This window comes from Rana temporaria, chromosome 8 (assembly GCF_905171775.1).
Source record: "Rana temporaria chromosome 8, aRanTem1.1, whole genome shotgun sequence".
Taxonomy (NCBI): Eukaryota; Metazoa; Chordata; class Amphibia; order Anura; family Ranidae; genus Rana; species Rana temporaria.
Genome location: NC_053496.1, coordinates 1,682,789 through 1,709,540, shown reverse-complemented (window position 1 = coordinate 1,709,540; position 26,752 = coordinate 1,682,789). Strand labels below are relative to the sequence as shown.

Below are 26,752 nucleotides of genomic sequence, written 5' to 3'. Positions count from 1 at the left end.
GGTGGGCCTCCTGGTGGTGTGGGGTTGGGCCTCCTGGTGGTGTGTGGGTTGGGCCTCCTGGTGGTGTGTGGGTTGGGCCTCCTGGTGGTGTGTGGGTTGGGCCTCCTGGTGGTGTGTGGGTTGGGCCTCCTGGTGGTGTGTGGGTTGGGCCTCCTGGTGGTGTGTGGGTTGGGCCTCCTGGTGGTGTGTGGGTTGGGCCTCCTGGTGGTGTGTGGGTTGGGCCTCCTGGTGGTGTGTGGGTTGGGCCTCCTGGTGGTGTGTGGGTTGGGCCTCCTGGATTCTCGTTTTTTTTATGTAATCTTGTGAAGATCGTCTCACACGGGCCCCAGCTGGTATCGGAGCCGTGTGACCAGAAAGCGATTTACAAAACATTTGCAGAGATTTTTTTGAAGCTTATAAAGTGCCGTTCAGCTCCAGTTTGTAAATGCTGAGCACAGATCTTAATGGGAGTGCTGATTGTCACTCTCTGAAAGCTGCTAGCAGGCTTCAGAATGTCCTTGAAGCTTGCTGAAAGTGGCAATCGGCGCTCCCATTAAAATCTGTGTTCAACATTTAGAAACTGCAGCTGAACGGCACTTTATAACCTTCAACAAATCTTGCTGAAATCGTTTTGTCATCGCTTGCAGGTCGCACGGCTCTGATACCAGCTGCGGCCCCCCGGGTAATACCGGCCTTAAGGAGCTGAAAGAAAAGCAACAAGATTTATCTGTAGTTGTAGTTCATTCACAATAGTGGGGGGTAAAACCCTGTGGCTGAGCCTCCTTGGCCACACAGGCAGCGGCTGGATTTGTGCACATTGTGACCAGACAACAAATAGGGGGTGCCCAGTGATCAAGCTGGGGGGTGGTGTCAAATGTGTTGGGGGTGTGGCTTGGCTGGAGCACGGGCTGAGGCTGTTGCTTCACATATTCGCAAGGGTCTTGCAGTGATGTGCAGCGTGTTGGACCTTTCTTGTCACTTGGGTTTGAACTACGCCACGGCAGGAATTATACCCCCCCAGCATAACGCCCTCCCCCAATGGGGCAGATGTGTGAGCGCCCCACAACATGCACTGCACACAGGGTTCCAGGGGGGATGCAATGTGGATCGCTCTTCAGAGACCAAATCAAGTGTGACTAAGCCATGTAGGCATTTCCAGCAGTGACCCCCCCTGATCTGTAGGCACTTGATGAGTGAGACTGCACACATAGACCAGAGGGAGGCAGCCTGGGGGCCCTCCAGCTGTTGCAGAACTACAAGTCCCATCTTGCCTCTGGGAGAAATTGTCAGCCTTGCAGTGCCTCATGGGAAATGTAGTTCCACAACAGCTGGCGGGACCCCCAGGTTACCTACCCCTGACATGGATGATCGATGCTGTTTTATACGTTGTCTGTGGCTTTACCTGCGTTTTCCTAACCCCTCGGTGTGATTTGTTTGAATTGCAGCCTCCTCTCCTGTGACGGGACAGTGACCTCTCCAGCATTCCCCGGATCGCAGCCTCTGCCTCGGCGTCGTGCCGCCGTCTGTTCTTTCAGAAATGGCTTCTGTACTTGAACCTTCCTCCCCGGGCAGTGATGGTGAAATTGAAGTCATGGTGAACAGTGGCCTTCAAGGTAAGTTCTCTTTTATTGGATGTGTGATGATCTTCCTTCACATAAAGTGTCAATCGTCTGAGGTCTAATGTTATAAGAGTTCGCGTTTTCCTTGCAACAATCTCAGTATTATCGCCGAGTGCTTGTGACTCTACAGCTTGGGGAGCCGCTGTTCAGGGGACTTCTGCCATCCGGATTTAGTTTAGTTTTTTTTGTTTGGCTCTAAAACCCAACTTGTCTGTGGACAAAGGGAGGGGGTCACCGCTACAGGTGGGTCTTTGCAGGCAATTTGAGGAACCTCTCAGGAGTCCAAGGTGCTGGCAAGGCAAACATGGAAGAAATGGATGGACAGCCGCACTCCAGAGGAACTTGAAGAAGTCTTTATTAATAAAAAAATGGACATGCAAATCCAAAGATAGTCACATGAGGGGACAGCGACGCGTTTCGCACTCTGTTAGCCTTCTTCAAGTTCCTCTGGAGTGCGGCTGTCCATCCATTTCCATGTTCAACTTGTCTGTGGGACCCCCCTGCACTGCAAGAGTTAAATGTATATGAACTCCAGAGATAGAATAAGGGGCCCAGTCACATGGGACACGGCCATTTTTCTATGAGTACGGGGATGCACGTGCCCCATTCATTTCTATTGGGACACACGGCTGCACGAACATGGCCGTTTTGCCCTAATATAAAGGGGGAGGGTGCCGGTCACTTATGATGGTGACAGTTTCCTGGCCGGACACCTCCGGTGGGTTTGGACCAGTATCTGAACATGCCTCAGCTCATCCAAGCTTGCCATAGAAGTGTCAAGTAAGGATGAGCTTCGTCGTGTTCGCACAGTACACGTGCAGAGCCCGCCAGGAAGTCGGCATCGCGCTGCGCTAATCACAGGCAGGGAGACGTTATCTGATGCTCGGCTGCAGAGATCGGGGAAATGTCTCCCTGCCTGTGATTAGCGCAGCGCGGTGCCGACTTCCTGGCGTGGACTGTGCGAACACGCCGGAGCTCATCCTTGGTGTCAAGCTATAAGGCAGGGATATGCAATTAGTGGACCTCCAGCTGTTGCAAAACTACAAGTCCCATCATGCCTCTGGGTGTCATGCTTGTTGCTGTCAGGGTCTTGCTATGCCTCATGGGACTTGTAGTTCTGCAACAGCTGGAGGTCCGCTAATTGCATACCCCTGCTATAATGGCTTGTTTACACTTTGGGGTGGGGCTTAACCCAGCCGGTCCACCCAGCCCCAAGTGTAAACAAGCCCTATTGGCTGAAGGGGGGGGGGGGGTGCAAATTGACCTATGAGCAGCAAAAACGATCCTCGCTGTTGTGTTCGGCAGGCAGCACCGCACATCCAACGCAACCCATTCAGCTGAATGGAGGGGCTCCAACGCCTGCAAATACGTGAAACAAAAGGGTCAAAGGCTTAGGACAGTGATGGGGAACCTCGGCACCCTTGCAACTAAATTTCCCATGATGCTCCTCTGCACTGCAGAGTGCCTGAGCATCATGGGAAATTTAGTTCCAAAACATCTGGGGTGCCGAGGTTCCCCATCACTGTCCTAGTGCATTATCAGCGGCACTATAATAAAATTCTAAGAGTACGTACATGCTTGATTGCTTTGAAGAAGGGGGTGTATCCCCCGAAACATGTCAGCTGGTTCTTGGTTTGGACTAGGAGTATTGTTGTGTTTTGAAGACCTCCAGTTCTTGAGTTTACATACAACACTGCTGCATCCATTGCTTTGTGAGTATGTACTCTTTTATGCTTTTAATAAAGTGCTGTTGATGATGCACTAGGCCAGGGGGTGTCAACGATTTAATCGCAGGCCATATCGGAAGTATGGTTGCCCTCTAAGCCGGTTGTATCTGAAGTGAGCTATGTACAGAGTTCAGGAGTGCGACACATATGGAGTCCAGGGGTGTTGCGTACAGAGTGCAATGTTTAAGGGTGCGTGATGCACAGTTTGCCCCCTCCCCCCACACGGCTTCCTTGCATCTTTTCACCTGACTGGCCTGACTCTAGTACAGTGATGGGGGAACCTCGGCACCCCAGATGTTTTGGAACTACATTTCCCATGATGCTCATGCACTCTGCAGTGTAGGTGAGCATCATGGGAAATGTAGTTCCAAAACATCTGGGGTGCCGAGGTTCTCCATCACTGCTCTAGTACCTGTATATTTGCAGGGTGATCTGTCTCCGCCGTGCCACACCGTAAGTGTGTGCAGGAATCTGTTAGATCCGGGAGCCACTGAGGGCAAAGCTGTCCATTGTATAACACAGAAGACCTAGTCTTCTGTGTTATATGACAGCGGGGAGCGGAGAAGGAGAGCTGGAGGTGGTGAAATGGAGTTCCGGATGCAAAACTGGGTGTGAGGGCCATGAGCCAAGGTCTGAAGAGGCTGAATTCGGCCCGCGGGCCTTGTGTCTGACATATGTGCTCTAGGCCATCGCACCCTTTTGTTTTATCAACAGAACTTTCTTAAAGGATAAATGGAGCGCATACCCTTTTTGTTTTGCTGTGGGGGAAAAAAGGGGGTATATGCCCCGAAACACGTTGGCAGGTTCAGATGTTTCTGTAGGAGTATTGTTCTGTTGAACTTGGGGTGTGTGTGTGTGTGGTTGTGGTTGTTGTTGTTGTTGTTGTGTTTTATCCTTTTTAAGTGCTGCTGATGCACTAGGCCAGTGATGGCGAACCTTGGCACTCCAGATGTTTTGGAACTACATTTCCCATGATGCTCAACTACACAGCAGAGTGCCTGAGCATCATGGGAAATGTAGTTCCAAAACATCTGGAGTGCCAAGGTTCCCCATCACTGCTCTAGGCCTTTACGCCATTTTTGTTTCATCAACAGCCCTTCCTTAAGGGATAAAGGCGTACATACTCAGAAAAGGATGTAACGGCCTTGTATGTAAACTCAAGAACCCAAGGTCTTCAATGTGATGCCACTCATATAGGGGTAGGCAACCCGGGGCATCTCCAGCTCTGGTAAAACTACAGATCCCATCATGCCCCTGCCTCTAGGAGTCATGCCTGTGATTGTCATGGTCTAGCCGTGTCTCATGGGACTTGTAGTTCCACCACAGCTGGAGAGCCAAGGTTGTCTACCCTTGGTCTAAAACAAATGTCTTGAACCAGTTGATGGGTTTTGGGGGCAATGCCCCCTTCTACAGAGCCCAAAACAAAAAACTCAAGTGGGTATGCGCTCTATTTATCCTTTAATAAAGTGCTGTTGGTGATGCACTTGGGCCTTTGTGTCCTTTTTTGTTTTACTTTTTCATGCAGTTGCAAGATCCTTCTTCTCAATGCATTAGTCCAGGTTGGGCATTGATGGTTGGCATCTGCGGCAGCAGCCAGGTTGGTTTGGTGTTTGTAGAACCCCCCCCCCTAGCGCTGTGGTGTCGCGCTACCTGCAGTGCATGTGTTTTGTGGTGTGAGGCTTAAGGGGGGGGTTAAATCTGATGCTTCCTTACTTCCTGCCTTTTTTTTTTTTTTTTTTCTTCCTTTATTGCTCTTTAGAGGGCACCACAAGGCCCTGGTCCTCCCTCTTGTCCTCTAAACGCTGATAACCCTCGAATTGCTGTAAACACAAAAACCAGCTAAATACTATGGCCCAGATTCACAAAGCACTTGCGCAGACATATCTCCAGATACGTTGCGTAAGTGCAAATATGCGCCGTTGTATCTGTGCGCCTTACCCACAAACTGAGATACGCCTAAAAACAGGCTTCATCCCACCGACGTAACTTGCCGTCGGTGCACATTTACGCTGGCCGCATGGTGGCGCTGCCATTGATTAGCCATTCAAATATGCAAATGAGGAAAATACGGCGATTCACGAACCTGCGCCCGCCCAACGCAGGCTACGAGAGGTGCGCGTAAGTTGTACGTCCGGCGTGAAGTTAAGCCCCATAAAGCAGGTGCAACCCGGCAGCAGACATGTAAAGGTCTGCATCAGGAAACAGAAGCCGGCGGTGTTTACGTTGGACGTGTCTAGATCAGTGTTTCTCAACTCCAGTCCTCGGGGCGCACCAACAGGTCATGTTTTCAGGATTTCCCTCAGATCAAACTGCTGTGGTAATTACTAAGGCAGTGAAACTGATCAAATCACCTGTGCACAATAATGGAAAGCCTGAAAACAAGACCTGTTGGTGCGCCCCGAGGACTGGAGTTGAGAAACACTGCTCTAGATGGACGTAGATTACGTTCATGGCGTAGGCAGTGATCCGGCGTATCTTAGGTGGTTGTTCCGACGTGGTTGTGAGTGGGATGCGTCCACAACACGGCGCATGCGCAGTTCGTTCAACGTACTTGTCTGGCTCTCAAACCATCATTTGCATGGGGCCACGCCTCATTTGCATGGGGCAAGCCCACTTCCAACTACGCCGGCCTGCGCCTTCGTAATCTACGCCACACAGCTTTGGGAGCACTGGCTTCCTGAATTCCATGCTTGCCTCTCTGCGTCGGCGTAGCGTACATTGAGATGCGCTACGGCGGCGTAATGTGCGCCCGTTCTCTGTGAATCCGGGCATATGACATCTTTCCCCTGGTCCAGGAGCTCAGGCAGGTCGTCGACCTTCAATGGCTTATCCTGCCCATCTTAAAGGGCATCTCCATGTTAATACATAATGTTGAGGAAAGGAGGTGTGGGGGGGGCAGATAATGGGCATGGTGCAGTAAATCCATTCTATGGCATGCATTAATAAGGAGGGGGTGGGGCATTTCTGCATCTTGGCCCCGGGCTCCAGATGAACTTGCCCATGGTGCCGATTTACATTTCTGTGGCTGGACCTGCAAAGCAGTTTGGTAAGTAAAGGAGGTGCAGGCCTCGGGGTCCGGTCTGCCCGGGACCTTCTACTGCCGGACCATAACCCGGGCACCCCGGACTCTCCGCCGTACTGGTCACTTCTCCGATGTCCCGGCTCGGATATGATCGAGGAAGGAGAACATTCTGGAGAACAATGTAACAATTTCCACGATGTGTGGCGGATCCTTTGTACTATTATCCGCTCTCTATGCAGCGTCTGGTCATAAACGCATTTAGCTTTTGTCACATGACACTCGCCGATGATTGGCCCCCCGGCATTGATGTATTCGGTGGTTTTGGCTCCTGCCACAATGCAGCATACTTCTGCTAAGGTCAAGCAACCCGATCCTGCAGATCTACGGCTCCTTCTACTTTCTCTGCTGGGAAACCGCGCGCCAGACCCCCCGCGCCCCCTTCCTCTCTAGGCTTTTACATTGTAACATATTTGATTTCCTTTTGGTCGCTCCGATACTTTTTAGGGCCCATTTGTGACTGCTTCTCCTCTGAACAGCAATCCAAGCTTGGCTCACTTTTCAGTGTTTGACAGGCGGGGGGTGATATGTTGCCTCCTTACTGCCTGATTTAACCCTCTGCTGTACTGCCGCTCCGCGTTTGTGCGCACGGTTGCAGTTCCCAAGAACGTCATTTGTTGCATTCAGCAACACCGCCCCCCACTGTAAGCGGCTGGCGGCATCAAAACATGAAGAAAAAGCTGTGGATTGGGCGGGGGCGGGGTTGTAATACCGCGGCTCAACAGTCTGGGGTTTACCGCCCCCGCCACACCTTTTGAACAAAGCCTTACACTTTATCCCTTGTAATAGAAATGAGTATGACCGGTCCTCTTTATTGCGAGATCTGGGGTCAAAAGGACCTTCGGGTCTCATTTAGGCTCCTTTCACACTTGTGCGACTTGGCACTGCAAAGTCGCATGACAAGTCGTAACCCCCCCCCCCCATAAATTCCAATGAGTACAACTTCAGATCTGTGCGTTTTTCAATTTGCAGCGACTTCAAAGTAGTCCCTGCACTACTTCGCTCCATGGACCTCCAGATTACAGGGGCATCGCCTCAAGTCGTGGCAAAATCTGTGTGAAAGGAATATTGGCTTATAAATAAAGTTATTTACATTTACTTAAAAAAAAAAAGTTTTTAAGGCCAATAGGCGGAAGTGACATCACTCCAGTCCTCCAAGGGCGTAGAGTCAAGTGGGGGCCATCACTCGACTTCCTGCCCATCGCTCCAGGGGATCGGATCATTTCCCCCCCCTTTACCGACCAGCTCCAGTAATCGGGAACCTCTCCCGTTGCCTATAAGTATAAAATTATATATATATACCGGGATTATGGTAGCTGCCAACTTCGCAGTCCAGTTTGAAAGTCGTTCTTGCACTACTTTCCCCTGGAGAGAGTGTAGAATGTGGCGCAGCTTTGCATGGGAGCCAATCGGCTTCCAGGTTTTTATTTTGTCAAAGCTTAATGGAACATGCTGTACATGCTCCCATGCTGTACCACTATTTCCAGTATTGGTAAATCTCCCCCCCAATGTAGGCCATCATTCCTGGATTCTTAGAGGAACTGCAGTCTGCTCACATAATCTGTAATAAAAACCATCTTTGCCATTCTGAAGCTTCTCTCCGACCACTTTGTATTTTTTTTTTTTTTTGTATATACTCGCATATAAGCCGAGGACCTCATTTTACCACAAAAAAATGGGAAACAGTTGACTCGCTGTGACCCATGCCTCGGCTGTGTCCCTGGCCTCGACTGACATTTAACATGGGAGTCTATGGAAGGGCCCGGCTTTGAATAGTCTGTGCTCCCCGACCGTAGGTCCCCCAGACAACAAACTTTGCACACTTGTAGAGGAAGAGTGGGGCTACATGTGTGCCAAGTTCCGGCTCCAAGGGACCTATGACCGTCCGGTTCTGGATCCCCCCCACAAATTCACTGGACAAGTGACCGATTAACATGGGAGTCTATATAAGTGGTGCCCAGCTTTGAAAAATCGGTGCCCGTAGGTCCTCCGGACAACAAACTTTGCACACTTGTAGAGGAAGAGTGTGGCTACATGTGTGCCAAGTTTGGGGTCCAGGGGATCTACAGCCGGTACCGGGTCCCCAATGTCCAGGAAATCGGGCGCAAAAAGGTGACTCGAGTATAAGCCGAGGGGGGCATTTTCAGCACCAAAAAAATGTGCTGAAAAAATCGGCTTATGAGAGAGAGAGTCGCAAAAAATAAACTGTAGAGATGATCAAATGCCACCAAAAGAAATTTCTATTTGTGGGAAAAAGACCTACATTTCATTTGTGTACAGCGTCGCACAACCGCGCAATTGTCAGTTAAAGTAACAGTGCCGTATTGCAGCAAAAAAAAATGGCCTGGTCATGAAACGGGTAAATCTTCTGGCGCTGACGTGGGGCCACTCCCACTCTAATGGTGGAATTCCATTTAACAGGCTGGTGGGAACATTTCTCGATCAGCAGCTGCAGCCACTGATCGGTGTATTGTGACATGGGGGGGGGGGGGCCCTCCATGTCTCAGGAGGAGGATTCCTCCCTCCACATACATCACAGGGTTACAGCAATGGAAACAAGAGAACAGCCGACGCGTTTTGCACTGGATTAGTGCTTATTCATGGCTTATTGATTGTGTGGATGGAGGAATCTCTGGCCGGATTTACAATAGAGAGAGAGAAGGGTCTGATCTTCGAGGCTTTTCATTGGCTATCCTGCCGCCTTCATTGGGAAGATGTGGAAACAGAATTCTATGACATCACAGAATACGGCTGAGACTGGGCGTTGGGTGAAGACGAGGGCGTTGGGTGAAGACGAGGGCGTTGGGTGAAGACGAGGGCGTTGGGTGAGGGCGTTGGGTGAGGGCGTTGGGTGAGGGCGTTGGGTGAGGGCGTTGGGTGAAGACGAGGGCGTTGGGTGAGGGCGTTGGGTGAAGACGAGGGCGTTGGGTGAAGACGAGGGCGTTGGGTGAAGACGAGGGCGTTGGGTGAAGACGAGGGCGTTGGGTGAAGACGAGGGCGTTGGGTGAAGACGAGGGCGTTGGGTGAAGACGAGGGCGTTGGGTGAAGACGAGGGCGTTGGGTGAAGACGAGGGCGTTGGGTGAAGACGAGGGCGTTGGGTGAAGACGAGGGCGTTGGGTGAAGACGAGGGCGTTGGGTGAAGACGAGGGCGTTGGGTGAAGACGAGGGCGTTGGGTTGTTGGCCGGGTCACGACATTTCTATGGTTATTTCTGGCTTTCCCGGATATTGGTGACCGTACTCGGGCAGATCAGTAGATCATATTTGAGTCCTGAGCACATTGTGTTGTAGATCCGGAACGGATGACGGCTTCCCCTATAAAGTAATTTCTGGTCAGATTCTTTAGGAAAAGTTTGGGGTTTAGGGGTGATATTATATCTGGACTAAATTGTGGGGTGAGTTTTTGAGGAACATCGGCCAGCTTGCCTCGACGCTTACCTTGCAGTCCAACCACGGCTCTCCAGCTGTTGCAGAACTAAAAGTCCCATCATGCCTCTGGGAGTCGTGCTTGGCACAAACTTTTGCAGTGCCTCATGGGACATGTAGTGCCACAACAGACGGAGGCTGCAGTTGCCCTCCCCTACAGTCTAGTTGGTCAATAAATGGCGTCGCCCTAAACTCAGACTTGTAGCGCGTTGGTCAACAAAAGTAGAAGACGCGACTTCTCTTTTTAAATTGTAATTTCTTTGTTCCTGTGCCAATACAGCACCACCTTGGCTCCCCCCTCCCCCACCTTCCAACCTGGAAAGGAAATGGTTTATACAGCCCCGCCCTTCTACCTACAGCTTTTTTTTTTTTTCTTTCCTGCTTTAATGTAGTATTGCATCTGTTTTCATGTACGTGTATACTTGTTGCATATACCTGTTCTTTTTAAAGTGGAATTCCAGGATAATGCCTATGCTTGTGTAATTGTCCCTTTCAGTCCGGTCACGTGATCTCTCCTATGTCGGTCAGCGCTGGCTGCAGGGGAGAAGAGAGCGCTCACACAATGTCTACTAATGCTTGGGAGTGATGAGGTCACCCATAGACTTTAATGGCCCACCCATTGTCAGCGCTCCCTCCTCTCCCCTGTGTTATACTTTTTATCAAGTACTCACCGATACCGATTACCGATACTTTATTTAAATCTTATGTGACAGTGGCACATGTGACTTTTTTTTTTTTTTTATTGCAATTCATTTATTTATCAGCCCTGTTGGGGGGCTTTGGTGAGATATCGGGGGTCTTAACAGACCTCTGACATCTCCCCTCTGAGACTGAGAAAGAGACTAGGGACACAGATTCCCCAGTCCCTTTCTCAGCAGCCTCAGCTGCACTGAAAATGAATGGGGAGAAGACAGCGGCTTTTCATTCATAAACTGAAACATTGTAAACAGTTTACGATGTTTTAGTTATGTGAATGTAGAGAGTCATCACTGACTCTGTACATTCTGAAAAAGTAGGAGCCAGATTTACCGGCTCCTCCATCCCGACTGATCGAGGAGAACAGAGGGGGGGGGGGGGGGACACGGCGGCAGCAAGGAAAGACAGTAGCATGGAGGGACACGGCGGGGGGGGGGGGGGGGCTGGTGGACAGTCAGCGGTGATCGGTGCTTGTAAATCCCCCACAGCACTGATCACCCTGACTGTCCAAGTATCGGGTGAAGCATCTGCCGCAATATGGTCGGCTCCGGTTGAGTTGGGAGTTCTGTGTTTGGACCTTACCGGCAGTCTTAATGATGGAAGATGATTATTGCATCACTTGGCGGAGGACATTTAATGCCACGCTGCCACATGTATGCATGCAGTTGACATTGCTGCCCCGGGGAGGGGGGGGCGCAGCTCTATGCACCGACCGATTGCAGGTGTCTTGTCGATCTGGTTCCCCTATCGATATGGTACCCTGCTTACTGGGCAGGGGAAGCCCACGGAAATCTCCGAACCCGATCAGCTGTTCTTCAGGTGTACACGGCTCAGGGCGGCATCCAGGCTCATTCCTTGGAGGATGTTAAACAAAGAGCCAGGAGGCCGAGCGCAGCGAAGACGTGAGGCCGACTGGTCACTTGCAGCGAATTCCACGTCGCCCTGCACCTGTTGCAATAACTGAGGGGTGGCTACACCTGAAAACGGCTGATCAGGTTCTGTGATTTCCGTTGGCACGGATTGCGCCTGCGCAGCCAAGGGGGGGGAACCATATCGGCAGATCACAGGCGTGGTCTATGATCAGGAGCTGGGGGGGGGGGGGGCTCCTGATCATTTGTTTACTGTGACAGCCAATCGGTGATCACTTCACCCGTATGCCCATGAAACTCTCCTGGTCTTGCAAACCTTTAGAGCAGGGGCCTCAAACTGGCGGCCCTCCAACTGTTGCAAAACTACAAGTCCCATCGTGCCTCTGTCTGTGGGAGTCATCCTGGTAACTGTCAGCCTTGCAAAGACTCATGGGACTTGTAGTTTCGCAACAGCTGGAGGGCTGCCAGTTTGAGACCCCTGATTTAGAGGGTCGGCTATCACCGGCTGGAAAGGGTCAAAGCTGAACTCTAAACAACTAGGCATATAATGCGTGTATAGGAGTCGCCAAAAGAGCCCAGCCCATGGCACATGCCGGATGAAGGGGTCCTGCGCGGCTCCGAAACGTTGCGCTCGTTTTGTGATCTCTCTAGAGCTGCACGATTCTGGCTAAAATGAGAATCACAATATTTTTTTTGCTTGGAAGATTACGATTCTCACGGCGTAACATTATCTTTCACATTAAATAAAAAAAAAATTGGGCTAACTTTACCGTTTCGTGTGTGCAAAGAATTGCATTTGAAAGACCGCTGGGCAAATACAGTGACATAAAAATATTGCAGCAGTTGCCATTTTATTCCCTAGGGTCTCTGCTAAAATATGTTTTGGAGGTTTCAAGTAATTTTCTAGCAAAAATATTGATTTTTTAACTTAAATGTCTGAACGAGATTTGGACTTTAAGTGGTTAAACTTCCCGCATTTACACACACGTTTGATCCAAGAAAAAAGCCTTTAGTTACAATGTTTCATGTTACAAACTTGGCAGACTGCTGGGATTTTTTTTTCTTCACACACACACAGAAGTTCATCCCTTTGATCTAAGAAGGAAGTGTTGGTTACAATGTTTCCTGTTAAAAAAAACTTGGCAGACTGCCCAGATATTTTCTTATGACTGCTGAGTGAGCAGATAAGTCTCTCCACTTGTTATATAAGATCGAGAGGGGGATGAAAGGACCCCCCCCCCCATGAATTGATCTTGGCAGGGGTTCCCCTGACACCTGGACATTTTTAAACCGTTCCTTCGGGGGGTGAAAAGTAGATGGGCTGACCGGGGATCAGGAAACCAGAAGGTCCACATGGGTGCTGGTTACTCTTCTTCTGTTACTGGGGGGGGGTTCTACTGCATGTGCTGGGAATGCTCCTCTGCTTTGGTATGGGGGGGGGGGGGGTGAGATGCAATTTGGGTTTGGCTTGAACTGCCACTGATTTTGTTCTGCTGTGGGTGGCCTTGTCTGCACCACATCGCTCAAGAAGTTGGTGGTGTGTTTTTTTCTTTTTTTTTTTTTTTTCTTTTTTTCTCTCTTCAACAGGGTTTTGTCAAGGGGGGGGGGGGCCCTGGTTCAGGGGGGTTTTGTCAAGGGGGGGGGGGGTGGGGCCCTGGTTCAGGGGGGGTTTTGTCAAGGGGGGGGGGGCTGGTTTTGTCAAGGAGGGGGGGGTTTTGTCAAGTGGGGGGGCTGGTTTTGTCAAGGAGGGGGGTTTTGTCAAGTGGGGGGGGGCCCTGGTTCAGGGGGGTTTTGTCAAGTGGGGGGGGGGGGCCCTGGTTCAGGGGGGTTTGTCAAGTGGGGGGGGGCCCTGGTTCAGGGGGGTTTTGTCAAGTGGGGGGGGGCCCCTGGTTCAGGGGGGTTTTGTCAAGTGGGGGGGGGGGCCCTGGTTCAGGGGGGGGTTTTGTCAAGTGGGGGGGGGGCCCCTGGTTCAGGGGGGTTTTGTCAAGTGGGGGGGGGGGGGCCCTGGTTCAGGGAGGTTTTGTCAAGTGGGGGGGGGGGCCCTGGTTCAAGGGAGGTATTGTCAAGTGGGGGGGGCCCCTGGTTCAGGGGGGTTTTGTCAAGTGGGGGGGGGCCCCTGGTTCAGGGGGGTTTTGTCAAGTGGGGGGGGGGGGCCTGGTTCAGGGGGGGTTTTGTCAAGTGGGGGGGGGGCCTGGTTCAGGGGGGTTTTGTCAAGTGGGGGGGGGGGCCTGGTTCAGGGGGGTTTTGTCAAGTGGGGGGGGGGGCCCTGGTTCAGGGGGGTTTTGTCAAGTGGGGGGGGCCCTGGTTCAGGGGGTTTTGTCAAGTGGGGGGGGGGCTGGTTCAGGGGGTGTTTTGTCAAGTGGGGGGGGGCCTGGTTCAGGGGGGTTTTGTCAAGTGGGGGGGGCCTGGTTCAGGGGGGTTTTGTCAAAGGGAGGGGGCCCTGGTTCAGGGGGGTTTTTCCAGGATCTGCAGACCTATAAGTCCAGTTTGGTGTGGTATTGTCCAAGCATTGGTCACATGAGTTTTGCTGAATTCTACCAACATTTAGAGCCGTGGGTGACCTTCTCTCCACCACCCAGAAGACAAGTCAATGATTCCAACCTACTTTAGTCAGTGGAGCCAGGTGAGACCGTCTCGGCCAAGGCAGGCGCCTGCATCCAATCGCACGCAGGCGCTGTACAGGCATTCTGGGGCTGATTGAGAGCGGTCTTGTATGTCTGGGAAGTTTTATTGTGAGCCCTGGAGCATGCACGGTCTCTTGTAGGGCTAAAGATGGTCCCAATGTCTTGTTGGCTCTCCCAGAATCTGAGCTGTGGGTTGGCTGGAGCCAGGTGGAAAATTGTCCACCGCACAACCACTGTCCTATCAGAAGCTGTCGCTGTTCGGGTGTCCTGGCTGCTTCATACAATGGTCAGTGGGGATTCCTCCATCCATGCTAAGCGAGAGTCTATTGGAGGTCTCTGGTTCTGCCTGATGGATGCATTGCCGGGGGTGTGTGCGTCCATGCATGCATTGTGGGGGGGGGGGGGGTTGCGTGTGCGTCCATGCATGCATTGTGGGAGGGGGGGGTTGCGTGTGCGTCCATGCATGCATTGTCTTGGGGGGGGTGCGTCGGTGCATGCATTGTGGGAGGGGGGGTTGCGTGTGCGTCCATGCATGCATTGTGGTGGGGGGGGTGCGTCGGTGCATGCATTGCCGGAGGTGTGCATGCATTGTGGTGGGGGGGGGGTGCGTCGGTGCATGCATTGTGGTGTGGGGGGGGGGGGTGCGTCGGTGCATGCATTGTGGTGGGGGTGCGTCGGTGCATGCATTGTGGGGGGGGGGGGCGTTGCATGCATTGCCGGCTATGTGTGTACAGTATAGGTGACCTTGCATGTGACCCGGCCTTGGTGCGTCTTCTGTTGGGTTTTCATTTTGAAGGGGACTTGGAATTTGCATTGTGTATATCCCCCCCCCCCTCCCCCATATACACATTGTGTGTGTGTGTGTGTGTGATATCTCTATCTATTTTTATTGTAAATGGTGGTTTCCTTCCTGGCCTCCTGATTGGTGGGTTGATGTGTGCAGTTCCTCTGCAGGAAGAGGTGCTCGGGAGTCCGGCTTCTCCCAGGTACAGCTGCAGCCGATATGTTTGGGGTGCTGCCATCTTGTCAATATGGAAAAAGTAAAGCAGCCATTAACTGTCCTGTCCTAAAGAAACAAAAGCTCCCCCCCCCCCCCCCCCCCCTCCTCCCTTGCAGTGCTGCGTGTGCAGTGTGGGCGGGAGGGGGGGTTGTCAGACAAGGGAAAGCCCCCCCCCCCCCCCCCCCCCCCCCCCACCTCCTCCCAGCATGTGCTTTTCACATCTGCATCTGCTGCGTGTCGGAGACGCAGGCCTTCCCGTATCCCCCCCTCCCCCTCCCACCATGGCTGATCTTGCATTATAAAATGCGTCCAATGTCCCTTGTCCATACCGCCACCTTCCTCCCCCCTCCCCCACCCATCCATGGGCTTTTGTTCTCATAGCCATTTACTGCACAGTGACCTGAGGGCTGTCACATGGGACCGGCTCGCCATCGTCACCTAGAATGATAATCGGTCCGCAGCGCGTCGCCTTCCGCCATTTACACCCAATTCTCTCCATTATTACGTCTCTAATACCGAAGGTGATCGTTTTATCCCGAGACGCCGATCCGTCTACACCGCAGCGCGTCGCCTTCCGCCATTTACACCCAATTCTCTCCCATTATTACGTCTCTAATACCGAAGGTGATCGTTTTATCCCGAGACGCCGATCCGTCTACACCGGGGAGTCTCATCCTTATTCCACCCGGGGGCACCATTTACAACATGCACCCCCCCCAATGGGAAGCCCGAACCTGAGACTCGCTACTACCTGGATGAACTAACTTCATATTGGAAGCTAGAGGACCCCCCTCCCAATCCCTTCGCATCAGGTCGCCCCCCCCACATCACACCAGGAACCCCTTTACATGCGAGGCACCACCTTCACATCAGAGCCCCCCCCCCCTCCATCACGCCAGGCACCCCTTTACATCAGAGGTCCCCCCCTCCATCCCACCAGGCACCCCTTTACATGAGAAGCACCCCCTTGACATCACACCAGGCACCCCATCACACCAGATTCCCCCCCCCCCCCCCCGTCTGGTTGTCCCCCCTGTCCCGTCCCCCCTTCACATCTGGAGATATGGCAGTGAGATCTGGCTGTTTGTGTAATCAAGAATAAAGCTGCATAGAGTAGGGGGTCCCTAAATTACGGCCCGTGGGCCACATCTGGCCCGCTACAAGATTGGATGTACCCTTCATATATGTAGAGGCTGCCTATGGGGGGGGGGGAGTGGGTTCAGGACACCCTTCTGTAAGAGGGCACCTTGAAGGAAGAGACACCCTAGATGGGCACTGATGTAAGCTTAGGGGCATCCTGTTTTAGGGGTGGGGGACACCAGAATGGAGGCACCCTGAATGGACAATCTGATACAAGGAGGGTGATGCACCTGGAATGGGCGCTGATGTAAGGGGGGGGGGTGCACCTGGAATGGGCGCTGATGTAAGGGGGGGGGGGTGCACCTGGAATGGGCGCTGATGTAAGGGGGCACTCTGATGTAAATAGGGGTGATGCACCCTTTATAGGGCACTCATGTAAGGGGGGCGCTCTGATTCGGGATGCACCCTGAATGTGCACTGATATTTGTTGGGTGGGGAGGGGGGTGACACCCTGAATGGGCACTGATGTATATTGGGTGGGGGGGGTGTGACGCCCTGAATGGGCACTGATGTATATTGGGTGGGGAGGGGGGTGACGCCCTGAATGGGCACTGATGTATATTGGGTGGGGGGGGTGACACCCTGAATGGGCACTGATGTATATTGGGTGGGGGGGGTGTGACGCCCTGAATGGGCACTGATGTATATTGGGTGGGGAGGGGGGTGACGCCCTGAATGGGCAATGATGTTTGTTGGGGGGGGTGACACCCTGAATGGGCACTGATGTATATTGGGTGGGGGGCTGAAGCGCTGAATGGGCACTGATTGGGGGGGGGGGGGGTGACACCCTGATGTAAGGGGTGTTTTTTTTTGTTTTCAGTCTACAAATATTTGTGAAATCTGAAGTGGCCCCCGCACTGTCTGTGGCCCCCGCACTGTCTGTGGCCCCCGCACTGTCTGTGGCCCCCGCACTGTCTGTGGCCCCCGCACTGTCTGTGGCCCCCGCACTGTCTGTGGCGAGTTTTTGTTGATCCTCGGGCTCTCCCTGGAAGGAATGTCCTCGCGGTGGAGTTCCCCTTTATGTTTTGCGCAGTAGGTCAGCGAGTCGCATGCGAATGTTATACTAGTTTGTGACTTTTATGTCGGATTACATGTGGTGATTGGGCATCTTAATCGGGAAAGGGAATATTGGGTGTCTGGGGTCCGCACATGACCGGGGGGGGGGAGGGGTGGACACGCTGAGCAGATTGTCGCTCTGCTGTCCGCCATTCAGATTTGGCACCCCTGAGGTGTCGCCGGGCAGATTATGCTTGGGGGGGGGGGGCGGCTTTCACTCATTTAATCTCCTCCTGAGCGGCGATCTCTGCGGCTTCAGACAATAGTCCGTCTCTGGCTGAATGAATCGCTCTTCCCAACCTCAGGATAGCGAGCGGCCGCGCTGTGACCTGAACAGGGCGATCGTCTTGTATGGCCGCCGCCTGCGAGGGACCTCCTTTGTGTCCTAGAAATGGCTGGCGGTGGGTAGCTGTGTGCTGACATGCCCACCCACCAGCCTGCCAGGCCAACGCGTCGCCACCGCTCAGCCAACGCAGAGGAACAAAATGGCTGCAGCAGAAGGGACGCTTCCTTAACCACGTGTGTGGACCCCCCCTTCCCGTGTTGCTTTCTTATAACTAAAAGTGGCAGAACGGGAGGGTGACCCCCCCTAATTAGTGGCATGCTTGGACTTGTAGTTCTATAATGCACAAGAGGCACAGATTGCTGCTCTGGTCACGTTGTGTCTTGCCCCACCCCCTCCCTCCATTACGTAGAAATTATCTGGCGGTTGAGTAATGTGCTGAACATCCCCCCCCCCTCCTACGTCTCCCGCCGCACATTCCTTCTCACTGTGATATGCGGCTCCTAAAGCTTCTTCCTCCCATGGGAGATGGAGAAGGTGTGCGGATTCCTTATAATAATCCCTTTTATATATGTATATACTAACCAACCGTGTTCAGAATGTAGAGACCGTATATACTCTGATGGGGGAGGAGAATGTAGAGACCATATATACTCTGATGGGGAGGAGAATGTAGAGACCATATATACTCTGATGGGGGGGGGGGATATAGAGACCATATATACTCTGATGGGGGGGGGGGATATAGAGACCATATATACTCTGATGGGGGGGGATATAGAGACCATATATACGCTGATGGGGGGGGGGGGGTGTAGAGACAATGCATGTTGAATCACGACACTGCCTGCCTGGAGTTTGCATGTTCTCCCTGTGCGGGATTCCTCGGGGTACTCGGGTTTCCTCCCGCACTCCAAAGACATGCTGATAGGTTAATTGGCCCCTAGTATATGAATGTGAGTTAAGGACCTTGGATTGTAAGCTCCTTGAGGGTAGGGACTGATGTGAATGTATATGTAAAGCGCTGCGTAAATTGCCGGCGCTATACCATATATACTCTGGGGGGGGAATGTATACTCTGATATGGGGGGGGGGGGGGGGGTAGAGACAATGTATACTCTGATGGGGGAATACAGAGACACGTTAACACTGATGGGAGTTGTAGTCAGGACCTCAGTGATGTGTATGCTGTACCCCCCCCCCCCCAGCTTGTATTCTAAGGGATGGGGTAGCGCAGGTGGCCGTAGGTATTTGGGTCAACCGCACTAACTTCTAATTGGTGGGTGGCTGAACGCCGTCAACGATCTGGAACCCCTGCCAAGATTAACTTTTGTGGGAGGGATGTCCCTTACATCATGGTGAGCGTGCTCCTTGCCATGGTGAGCGTGCTCCTTGCCATGGTGAGCGTGCTCCTTGCCATGGTGAGCGTGCTCCTTGCCATGGTGAGCGTGCTCCTTCATGGGGGGGGGGGGGGGGGTTGTGCTTTGTGACGGAGGCAACCAGGAACCCGGACCTAGAGGAATGCAGTTTTACCAAAAATGAATGAGGCCAGCTTGTGGCGTACGGCATGCCATAGCACAGGCGGGCGGTAGTTAGGTTGCCCTCACTGTCATGAGTGGCTGAATACAGTGAAGTATCTGTGAGCCCCAGAAAGGGGTGTGTCCTGATGTAGACGTTGCCTACTTATTTGAAGGCTAATTAGACTTTGCTATAGTGTTCTGTGCTTCAAATCGATTGATCTTTCCCCACCCCCTTCTCTTGCAGACGACGATGATTTGGATGACGACCTCTCAGAAGTCGAAACGCCGAAAGTAAAGAAAAAGAAAAAACCCAAAAAGGGGCGGGAATCCAAAACCCCCAAAGGAAAGCGTCAGAAAAAAGAGGTAAGTGGAAGTCAGGGGGGCACAGGTGGGCAGAGTGGAAAGCAGGTGGCGGTTGGGATGGGAGATTACAGGAGACCGTGCACAATGCACGTCCCCACCTACACAAGGCCTTACCTGTAAAGATCGGTTTGAGATGCTTCTGAGGTGTCTGACCTGCAGGAGAAGAACTGTACTGCCATTCCCAGAGGAGTTCTGCCAGGTACAGAAGCCCAATGTGCCTGGCGTCTCGTCCCTTGCCCCCATGTGCCCATCCCCCGTGAGCCTTGGAAGAATCGCACAATAGATGTGTTAAGTTTTGGAATGAGATCCCGTACTGTTTATTGCAGGATGTTGATGACAGCTCAGGGGAAGGAAATGATTTTGGGGACGATGATCTGGGACATCTCCGCTCAGACAGCGAAGGCAGCGATTACACCCCGGGAAAGAAGAAGAAAAAGAAGATAGCTCAGAAGAAGGAAAAGAAAACGAAAGTGAAACCACGTGAGGAGGAAGAAGATGACGATGATGATTCCAAGGTCAGTGGGGGTCAGACCGTTCAGAACCGGTTTACTTTATTGTTAGGGGGGCTACATTGTTTATCTTTGGTGTAGATATTACCCTGATATCACCTGACTTGCATCCAGCTGCAGCAAAGGGGGGTGAGCTTTAACCTCTTCATATCTGGAAGATTTCACCTCCCGGTGGGACCAGCTCCCAAACAGGTGACTGCCAGTCAGTGGTCACATGAACGCCGATCCATACCCCACTCCCCCAATCGACGGTGCCCCATTGTTGGTGCCAGTGGGAGGAATGGTGCCCCATGGGCCAGATAAAGGCAAGCAAAGTGCCCCATTCGTGCGGCCCCCCCCCCCCCCCCCCCCCCCTTGCATTTAGTTAAAAGCAGACTGAACCCATATAATTTCTCCAAAATGGATACATTCATGTCATGCTATCAGTGGTAACTGTCAGTTGAGTGTGCTCTCAGCTCAACTGTCAAAAGTTGAAACCGTAGCCATGGCCCCTGCTTTGGAATTGCCGAACGGTTAAGCCATCATGACTGCTGTCAGAACGGATCACATGTGTACCAGCATGGCCACTTGCAGCTCATAGGCTAAGATGGCAGCTTCCTTGGCTGTAAGGGAGTGCATGGTGTAGTTCCCCTTTTAGGGGTGGCATTCATACTGGTTTTGTGTTGGGGGTGGTGTTGGCCTTTTTTCCACTCCATGTTCCTATAAAGTGGTTCTGTTTTTTTTGCCTCCAAAGGAACCAAAGACTTCAGCACAGCTTTTGGAAGACTGGGGCATGGAGGACATTGACCACCTGTTCACGGAGGACGATTACAGGACCTTGACCAACTACAAGGCTTTCAGCCAGTTTGTCAGGTATGTTGGGTTTTGCTTCTCATTCCACCGGTTGTTCTACGTCTTGAGATTGGATTGCGCACCATTCTGACCTTCCACCTCATCTTTTTATTTATAGGCCGCTAATTGCTGCGAAGAACCCCAAAATTGCTGTCTCCAAGATGATGATGGTTCTCGGAGCCAAGTGGAGGGAGTTCAGCACCAACAATCCCTTGAAGGGCAGCTCTGGGGCATCCGTGGCCGCTGCAGCTGCCGCCGCCGAGGCCGTGGTTGCCAGTATGGTGGCATCTACCGAGGTGGTCGCTCCTCCTCCTCCGCCACCTCCACCGCCACCAGTAGTTGAGGTTCCACTGCGCAAAGCCAAGACCAAGGAAGGAAAAGGCAAGTATGCCGATCACTTGTGTGAGGGGCGGATAGATCTTCTGTAATATGTGGCTTGTGGGTTTAGGAAGTGCAAGAATGGAAATTGGATCTAAATCCAAAAATCAAAATGGATTTCAGCTTACTAATCCTTCGATGTCCTTAAACTATTATCTTAAGTGTGACTTTTGGGGCGCAACGTTTTGCTATACTTGAACACGGTTTTATTTATGTTAAATCGTCTTCATAATTTCATATTGAGAGATTGATATATAGATGTATATCTAGCTCTCATCTCCTTCCTGAGGAAGTGGACTAGGTCCTGGAAACGCGTCAAGCCCTCAGACCACCAAATTTAAAATAAAAATAAAAAAAATTGTATGGGATAGGTATAGATGGAGAATATATATCTCTAGCCACTTCCTTACTGGGCACATATACCCCTTCCTGACCAGGTGAAATTTCAGCTTGTGGCATTGCGTCACTTTAACTGACAATTGCGCGACGTGGCTCCCAAACAAAATTGACGTCCTTTTTTCCCCACAAATAGAGATTTCTTTTGGTGGTATTTGATCGCCTCTGCGGTTTTTATTTTTTGCGCTATAAACAAAAATAGAGCGACAATTTTGAAAAAAAAAAAACTATTTTTTTACATGTTGCTGTAATAGCCCAATTTTTTTAAAAAAAATATTTTTTTTCTCAGTCTAGGCGATACGTATTCTTCTACAAATTTTTGGTAAAAAAAAAAAATTGCAAGAAGCGTCTGGTTTGCGCAAAAGTTATTGCGCTTACAAAATAGGGGACATAATTATTCATCTTAATTATTTTTTTTTACTACTAATGGCGGCGATCAGCATTTTTTTTTCGTGACTGCGACATTATGGCGGAGACATCTGACACTTTTGACACATTTTTGGCGCCATTTACATTTATACAGCGATCAGTGCTATAAATATGCACTAATTACTGTATAAATGTGACTGGCATTGAAGGGGTTAACACTAGGGGGTGAGGAAGGGGTTAAATGTGTACCCTGAATTGTGTTCTAACTGTGGGGGAAGGGGGGTGACTGGGGAAGGTGACCGATCTGTGTCCCTATGTACAAGGGACCCAGCATCAGTCTCCTCTCTCCCCTGACAGGACGTGGAGCTCTGTGTTTACACACAGAGCTCCACGTCTTGTCCCTGTAGCCGCCGATCCCGAGTGCCTGGCGGACATCACGGCCACCATGCACTCGCATCGGCATCTCAGCGATGCGGCGAGCGCGCGCAGGCCGTATAAACACGGCCAGTCAGAGAAGTAGAACCACCCTGCGGCCGTACAAAGTCGTACGGCCATCGGGAAGTGGCTAGATAATATATCTCTCTATAAAACGCCAAAATGGCGGTCTTAAGGCTCGCGCATTTCCAGGACCTAGACCACTTCCTCGAGAGCAATTGATGCGTAAAATCATAGACGTCAATATTTCTACTTCATAGGTAATATACATTTACACCACCACCACCCTCTGCATCAACAAAGTCCCCCGAACTGTGCCCACTATGCATAATAGGAGGGGGGGGGGGGACAAGATCAACCAGCGAGGCTATAGGGCAGGGAAATGCCATTAGTGGACCTCCAGCTGTTGCAAAATTAAAAGTCCCATCATGCCTCTGGGTGTCATGCTTGTGGCTGTCAGTCTTGCTATGCCTCATGGGACTTGCCCGGGGGTGAGGGGGAAGGGGGGTGGGTGTGTGGAAAGACAAATGAGCAAAAGTTCCACTAAAAATCCCTTAATGTTCATACAGTAAAACCTCGGATTACGAGTATAATTTGGGAAATATGCTTGTAATCCAAAGCGCTTGTATATCGAAGCAAATTTCCCTGTAAGAAATAATGTAAACTCAAATGATTCGTTCCACAACCATTTAAGTTCTTTAGTTTATAGTCCATATAAAAATATTATAGCGATTGGTTGTGTAACCATAAAATGTCCATCTACAAATGGAAGCCTCCACCGGGATTGGGAACAAAATCCAGCAGGAGCTCCAGAGTATAGAAGAGAGGCGCCTCTAAGTGTAGCAATAAGTTACTAAATGTTGTCCCTTCATTAAATGTAACCATATTGCTACACTTAGAGGAGGAGCCTCTCTTCTCTTTTATACGCTACACGTGACATGACGCTACTCTTATATCAAGACATCGCTTGTATATCAAGGCAAAATGTATTTAAACATTTTGCTTGTCTTGCAAAAACGCTCTTAAACCAAGTTACTCTCAATCCAAGGTTTTACTGTATTTAATTTTTTTTTTTTTTTTTTTTTATATACTAGGACCCAACGCCAGGAAAAAACCAAAGGTCGTTCGTCCGCCGGAAAAAAAGGCCAAAGCCAAGAAGGTGGCTCCTCTGAAGATCAAACTTGGGGGCTTTGGTAAACGGAAACGCTCTTCTGTAAGTGTCCGCCTCCCTCTGGTGATAATTTTTATATATTTTATTATCAGACTAAGTGACCTGAACTTTTTTTTTTTTTGCAATGATCTCCTCTCTGCAGAGTGAGGAGGAGGATATCGATGCCGACTCAGACTATGATGATGGCAGCATGAACAGCCTGTCCGTATCCGACGGGTCCACCAGCAAAAGTAGCCGAAGCCGCAAGAAACTCAGAGCCGCCAAGAAGAAGAAGAAAGGTAACTGTCCAGGCTGGAGGAATTGGCATTTCTGCCCATGCAGGTCTCAGCAGAGCACTGTTGTGCAGTGGTTATCAAAGGGGTTTACTGTGTGCCTAGCTGGTGTTTGGGGGGGGGGGGGGGAGACAAAACCAAGCAGTGCTTCTCAACTCCTGTCCTCAGGACCCACTAACGGGCCAGATTTTAAGTATTGCCTTGGCGAGATGCAGACTAGAATACAGCAATGACTGAGCAGAAAATGAGATCGCCTGTGATGCATTTCAGTTATCCTGCAAACCTGGCCTGTTGGTGGGTCCTGAGGACAGGAGTCGAGAACCTCGGCACTATAGGGAGTGAGCCTGGACAGTGCTAATGGAAGTCTCTGAAATGGACTGCGAGATGAATGCAGGCTCAGGAAAGAGCTAGAAAGACGCTCTAAATAAAGGAAGTGGGAATAAAACTCAAGGTGTCCTCGCCTTCAATGAAGGAACAAACTGCAGTTTAACCCGATGGAAGAAAAATGTATTGGGTTAAACTGCAGTTTGTTCCTTTATTGAAGGCGAGGACCCCTTGAGTCCTATTCCCACTTCCCTTTTATTTTGAATGCTTCTCATGTCTTGATAAGAACTCCACCTAATTGGGTGAGTTGGTAACCTGCCACCAGAATTTACCAACGATATTGGTCAGGGGTCTCCAAACTGCAGCCCGAGGGCCAGATGTGGCCCTTGGGGGCACTGTTCCTTCAACTGACACCATCAAGGGGGGGCACCTACTTCCTCCACTAATACGATGGGATACTATTCTTCTTACTAATGGGGGCACTACTATTCCTCCTCCTGACCACCACCAACCTTGAGGCCATATTTATTCCCATTGATGCTGGACAGGACATTTTCTGTCCCCGTGAGCCACAATCCGGCCCTCCTAAAGGCTGAAGGACAAACTTGCCCTTGGTTTGAAAAGTTTAGAGACCCCTGATATTGGTCATCAGGACCCCCGCCTTTCTTTCTTTCTTTCTTTCTTTCTTTCTTTCTTTCTTTCTTTCTTTCTTTCTTTCTTTCTTTCTTTCCTAGAGTTCAGCTTTTAAACATGGAATAACATTGATTTACTAAAACTGGAGAATGCAAAATCTGGTGCAGCTGTGCATAGAAACCAATCGGCTTCCAGGTGTTTTGGCCAAAGCTGATTGGCTCCCATGCACTACATTCTGAGTCGTCCAGTTTTAGTAAATCTCCCCCATTGCCTCACCATAACGGGTGTTTTGAATAGATTTTCCTTTTCTTTTTTTCCTTAGAAGATGAAGTCCCCGGTCCTGTTGATGGCTATGAAACGGACCACCAGGACTACTGTGAGGTTTGCCAGCAAGGAGGGGAGATCATCCTGTGTGATACTTGTCCCCGAGCGTACCACATGGTCTGCCTGGACCCCGATATGGACAAGGCACCCGAGGGCAAATGGAGCTGCCCCCATTGTGTAAGTGACTCTCTTCTGCACCACAGTGACGGCCGCTGAACATTCCATCTCGTCTGTCCGAATTAATTTATTTTTATTTTTATTTATTTTTGCAGGAAAAGGAGGGAGTCCAATGGGAAGCCAAGGAGGACAACTCTGAGGATGAGGATTTGGATGAGACTGTAGGTGACCCCGAGGAGGAGGATCACCACATGGAGTTCTGTCGTGTGTGTAAGGATGGAGGGGAACTGCTGTGCTGTGACTCCTGTCCTTCCTCCTATCACATCCACTGTCTGAACCCGCCACTGCCAGAGATACCCAATGGGGAATGGCTCTGCCCGAGATGCACGGTACGTATTTCTGGAGTTCTCCTTTAAAGTTATTGATGTCCATAAGACACAGCTTTGGTCCTGAAGCTTAATGTCGTCTTTGTCTTTTTAGTGTCCCGCCTTGAAGGGTAAAATCCAGAAAATTCTTATCTGGAAGTGGGGGCAGCCGCCTTCTCCCACCTCAGCGCCCAAAGCGGCAGATCCGGCTCCTACCAAACCTCTGGAGGGTAAAGCAGAGCGCGAGTTCTTCGTCAAGTGGCAGGGCATGTCCTATCTACATAGCTCTTGGGTGACGGAACTGCAGGTATGTGGCACTAAAAGGACGGCCCCCGAGGTTCTGTCTACAAAGACATGCATGAGATCCTCTAACACAGAGGTCATCAACCCTCGGGGCCCACTAATTGAATTTTCTAAATAATTGGATATCATTTGCAATAATCTTTGTACGTTGACAGATTTGTTTTTCCTGATTTCAAAACTACTGAACATTTTTAATTAAAAAAAAAAACGCATTGGAAATAATTTATCGCTGTCCCTTTTTATTTTACAGTTGGAGCTGCACTGCCAGGTCATGTTCAGGAACTACCAGCGGAAGAACGACATGGACGATCCTCCGGCCGCCGGCGATTATGGAGTAGATGAAGAAGAGAAAAGCCGCAAAAGGAAAAACAAAGATCCAAGATATCTAGAAATGGAAGAGAAATTCTTCCGCTATGGAATCAAGCCTGAGTGGATAATGATTCACCGAATACTAAACCACAGGTACGGGGTGGGGGAGGGTTCGTGACAGCCTTGAAGGTTTTATGCCCAATGAACTTGGTTAGCCTTGAACAGATCGATCTTGATGGAGAGCCTCGGGCAGGGGTCTCCAAACTATGGAGATCCAGTTGTTCAGGGACTACAATTTCCATCATGCCCAGTCATATCTGTGAATGTCAGTTTTTTACAATGCCTCATGGGACGTGTAGTTCCGCAACGGCTGGAGGGCCGTAGTTTGGTGATCCTGGCCTAGAGCACTAGGTTCTCAGCCATTAGATCCCACCCTGTCCAACTGAGATCCTCTTCTCTACTGGCAGCCCTCTCCCACCCTGTCCAACTGAGATCCTCTTCTTCTCTACTGGCAGCCCTCTCCCACCCTGTCCAACTGAGATCCTCTTCTCTACTGGCAGCCCTCTCCCACCCTGTCCAACTGAGATCATCTTCTCTACTGGCAGCCCTCTCCCACCCTGTCCAACTGAGATCCTC

At 50.9% G+C, this 26,752-nt stretch overlaps 1 protein-coding gene across 4 annotated transcripts in view; it reads left to right on the top strand.

Moving 5' to 3' along the window:
- The window catches only part of CHD4 (chromodomain helicase DNA binding protein 4), a 62,651-nt gene that overhangs the window by 9,553 nt on the left and 26,346 nt on the right, over positions 1-26,752 (top strand). For all 4 annotated transcript variants that reach the window (XM_040361195.1, XM_040361194.1, XM_040361193.1 and 1 more), the window contains exons 2-12: positions 1,425-1,592; positions 19,262-19,380; positions 19,707-19,895; positions 20,623-20,741; positions 20,839-21,101; positions 23,393-23,511; positions 23,612-23,747; positions 25,021-25,199; positions 25,295-25,528; positions 25,620-25,811; positions 26,058-26,269. In XM_040361195.1, coding sequence (XP_040217129.1) covers positions 1,517-1,592; positions 19,262-19,380; positions 19,707-19,895; positions 20,623-20,741; positions 20,839-21,101; positions 23,393-23,511; positions 23,612-23,747; positions 25,021-25,199; positions 25,295-25,528; positions 25,620-25,811; positions 26,058-26,269 — 1,838 coding nt within the window. In that variant the 5' untranslated portion in view covers positions 1,425-1,516. The remainder of the gene's footprint in view (positions 1-1,424; positions 1,593-19,261; positions 19,381-19,706; positions 19,896-20,622; positions 20,742-20,838; positions 21,102-23,392; positions 23,512-23,611; positions 23,748-25,020; positions 25,200-25,294; positions 25,529-25,619; positions 25,812-26,057; positions 26,270-26,752) is intronic.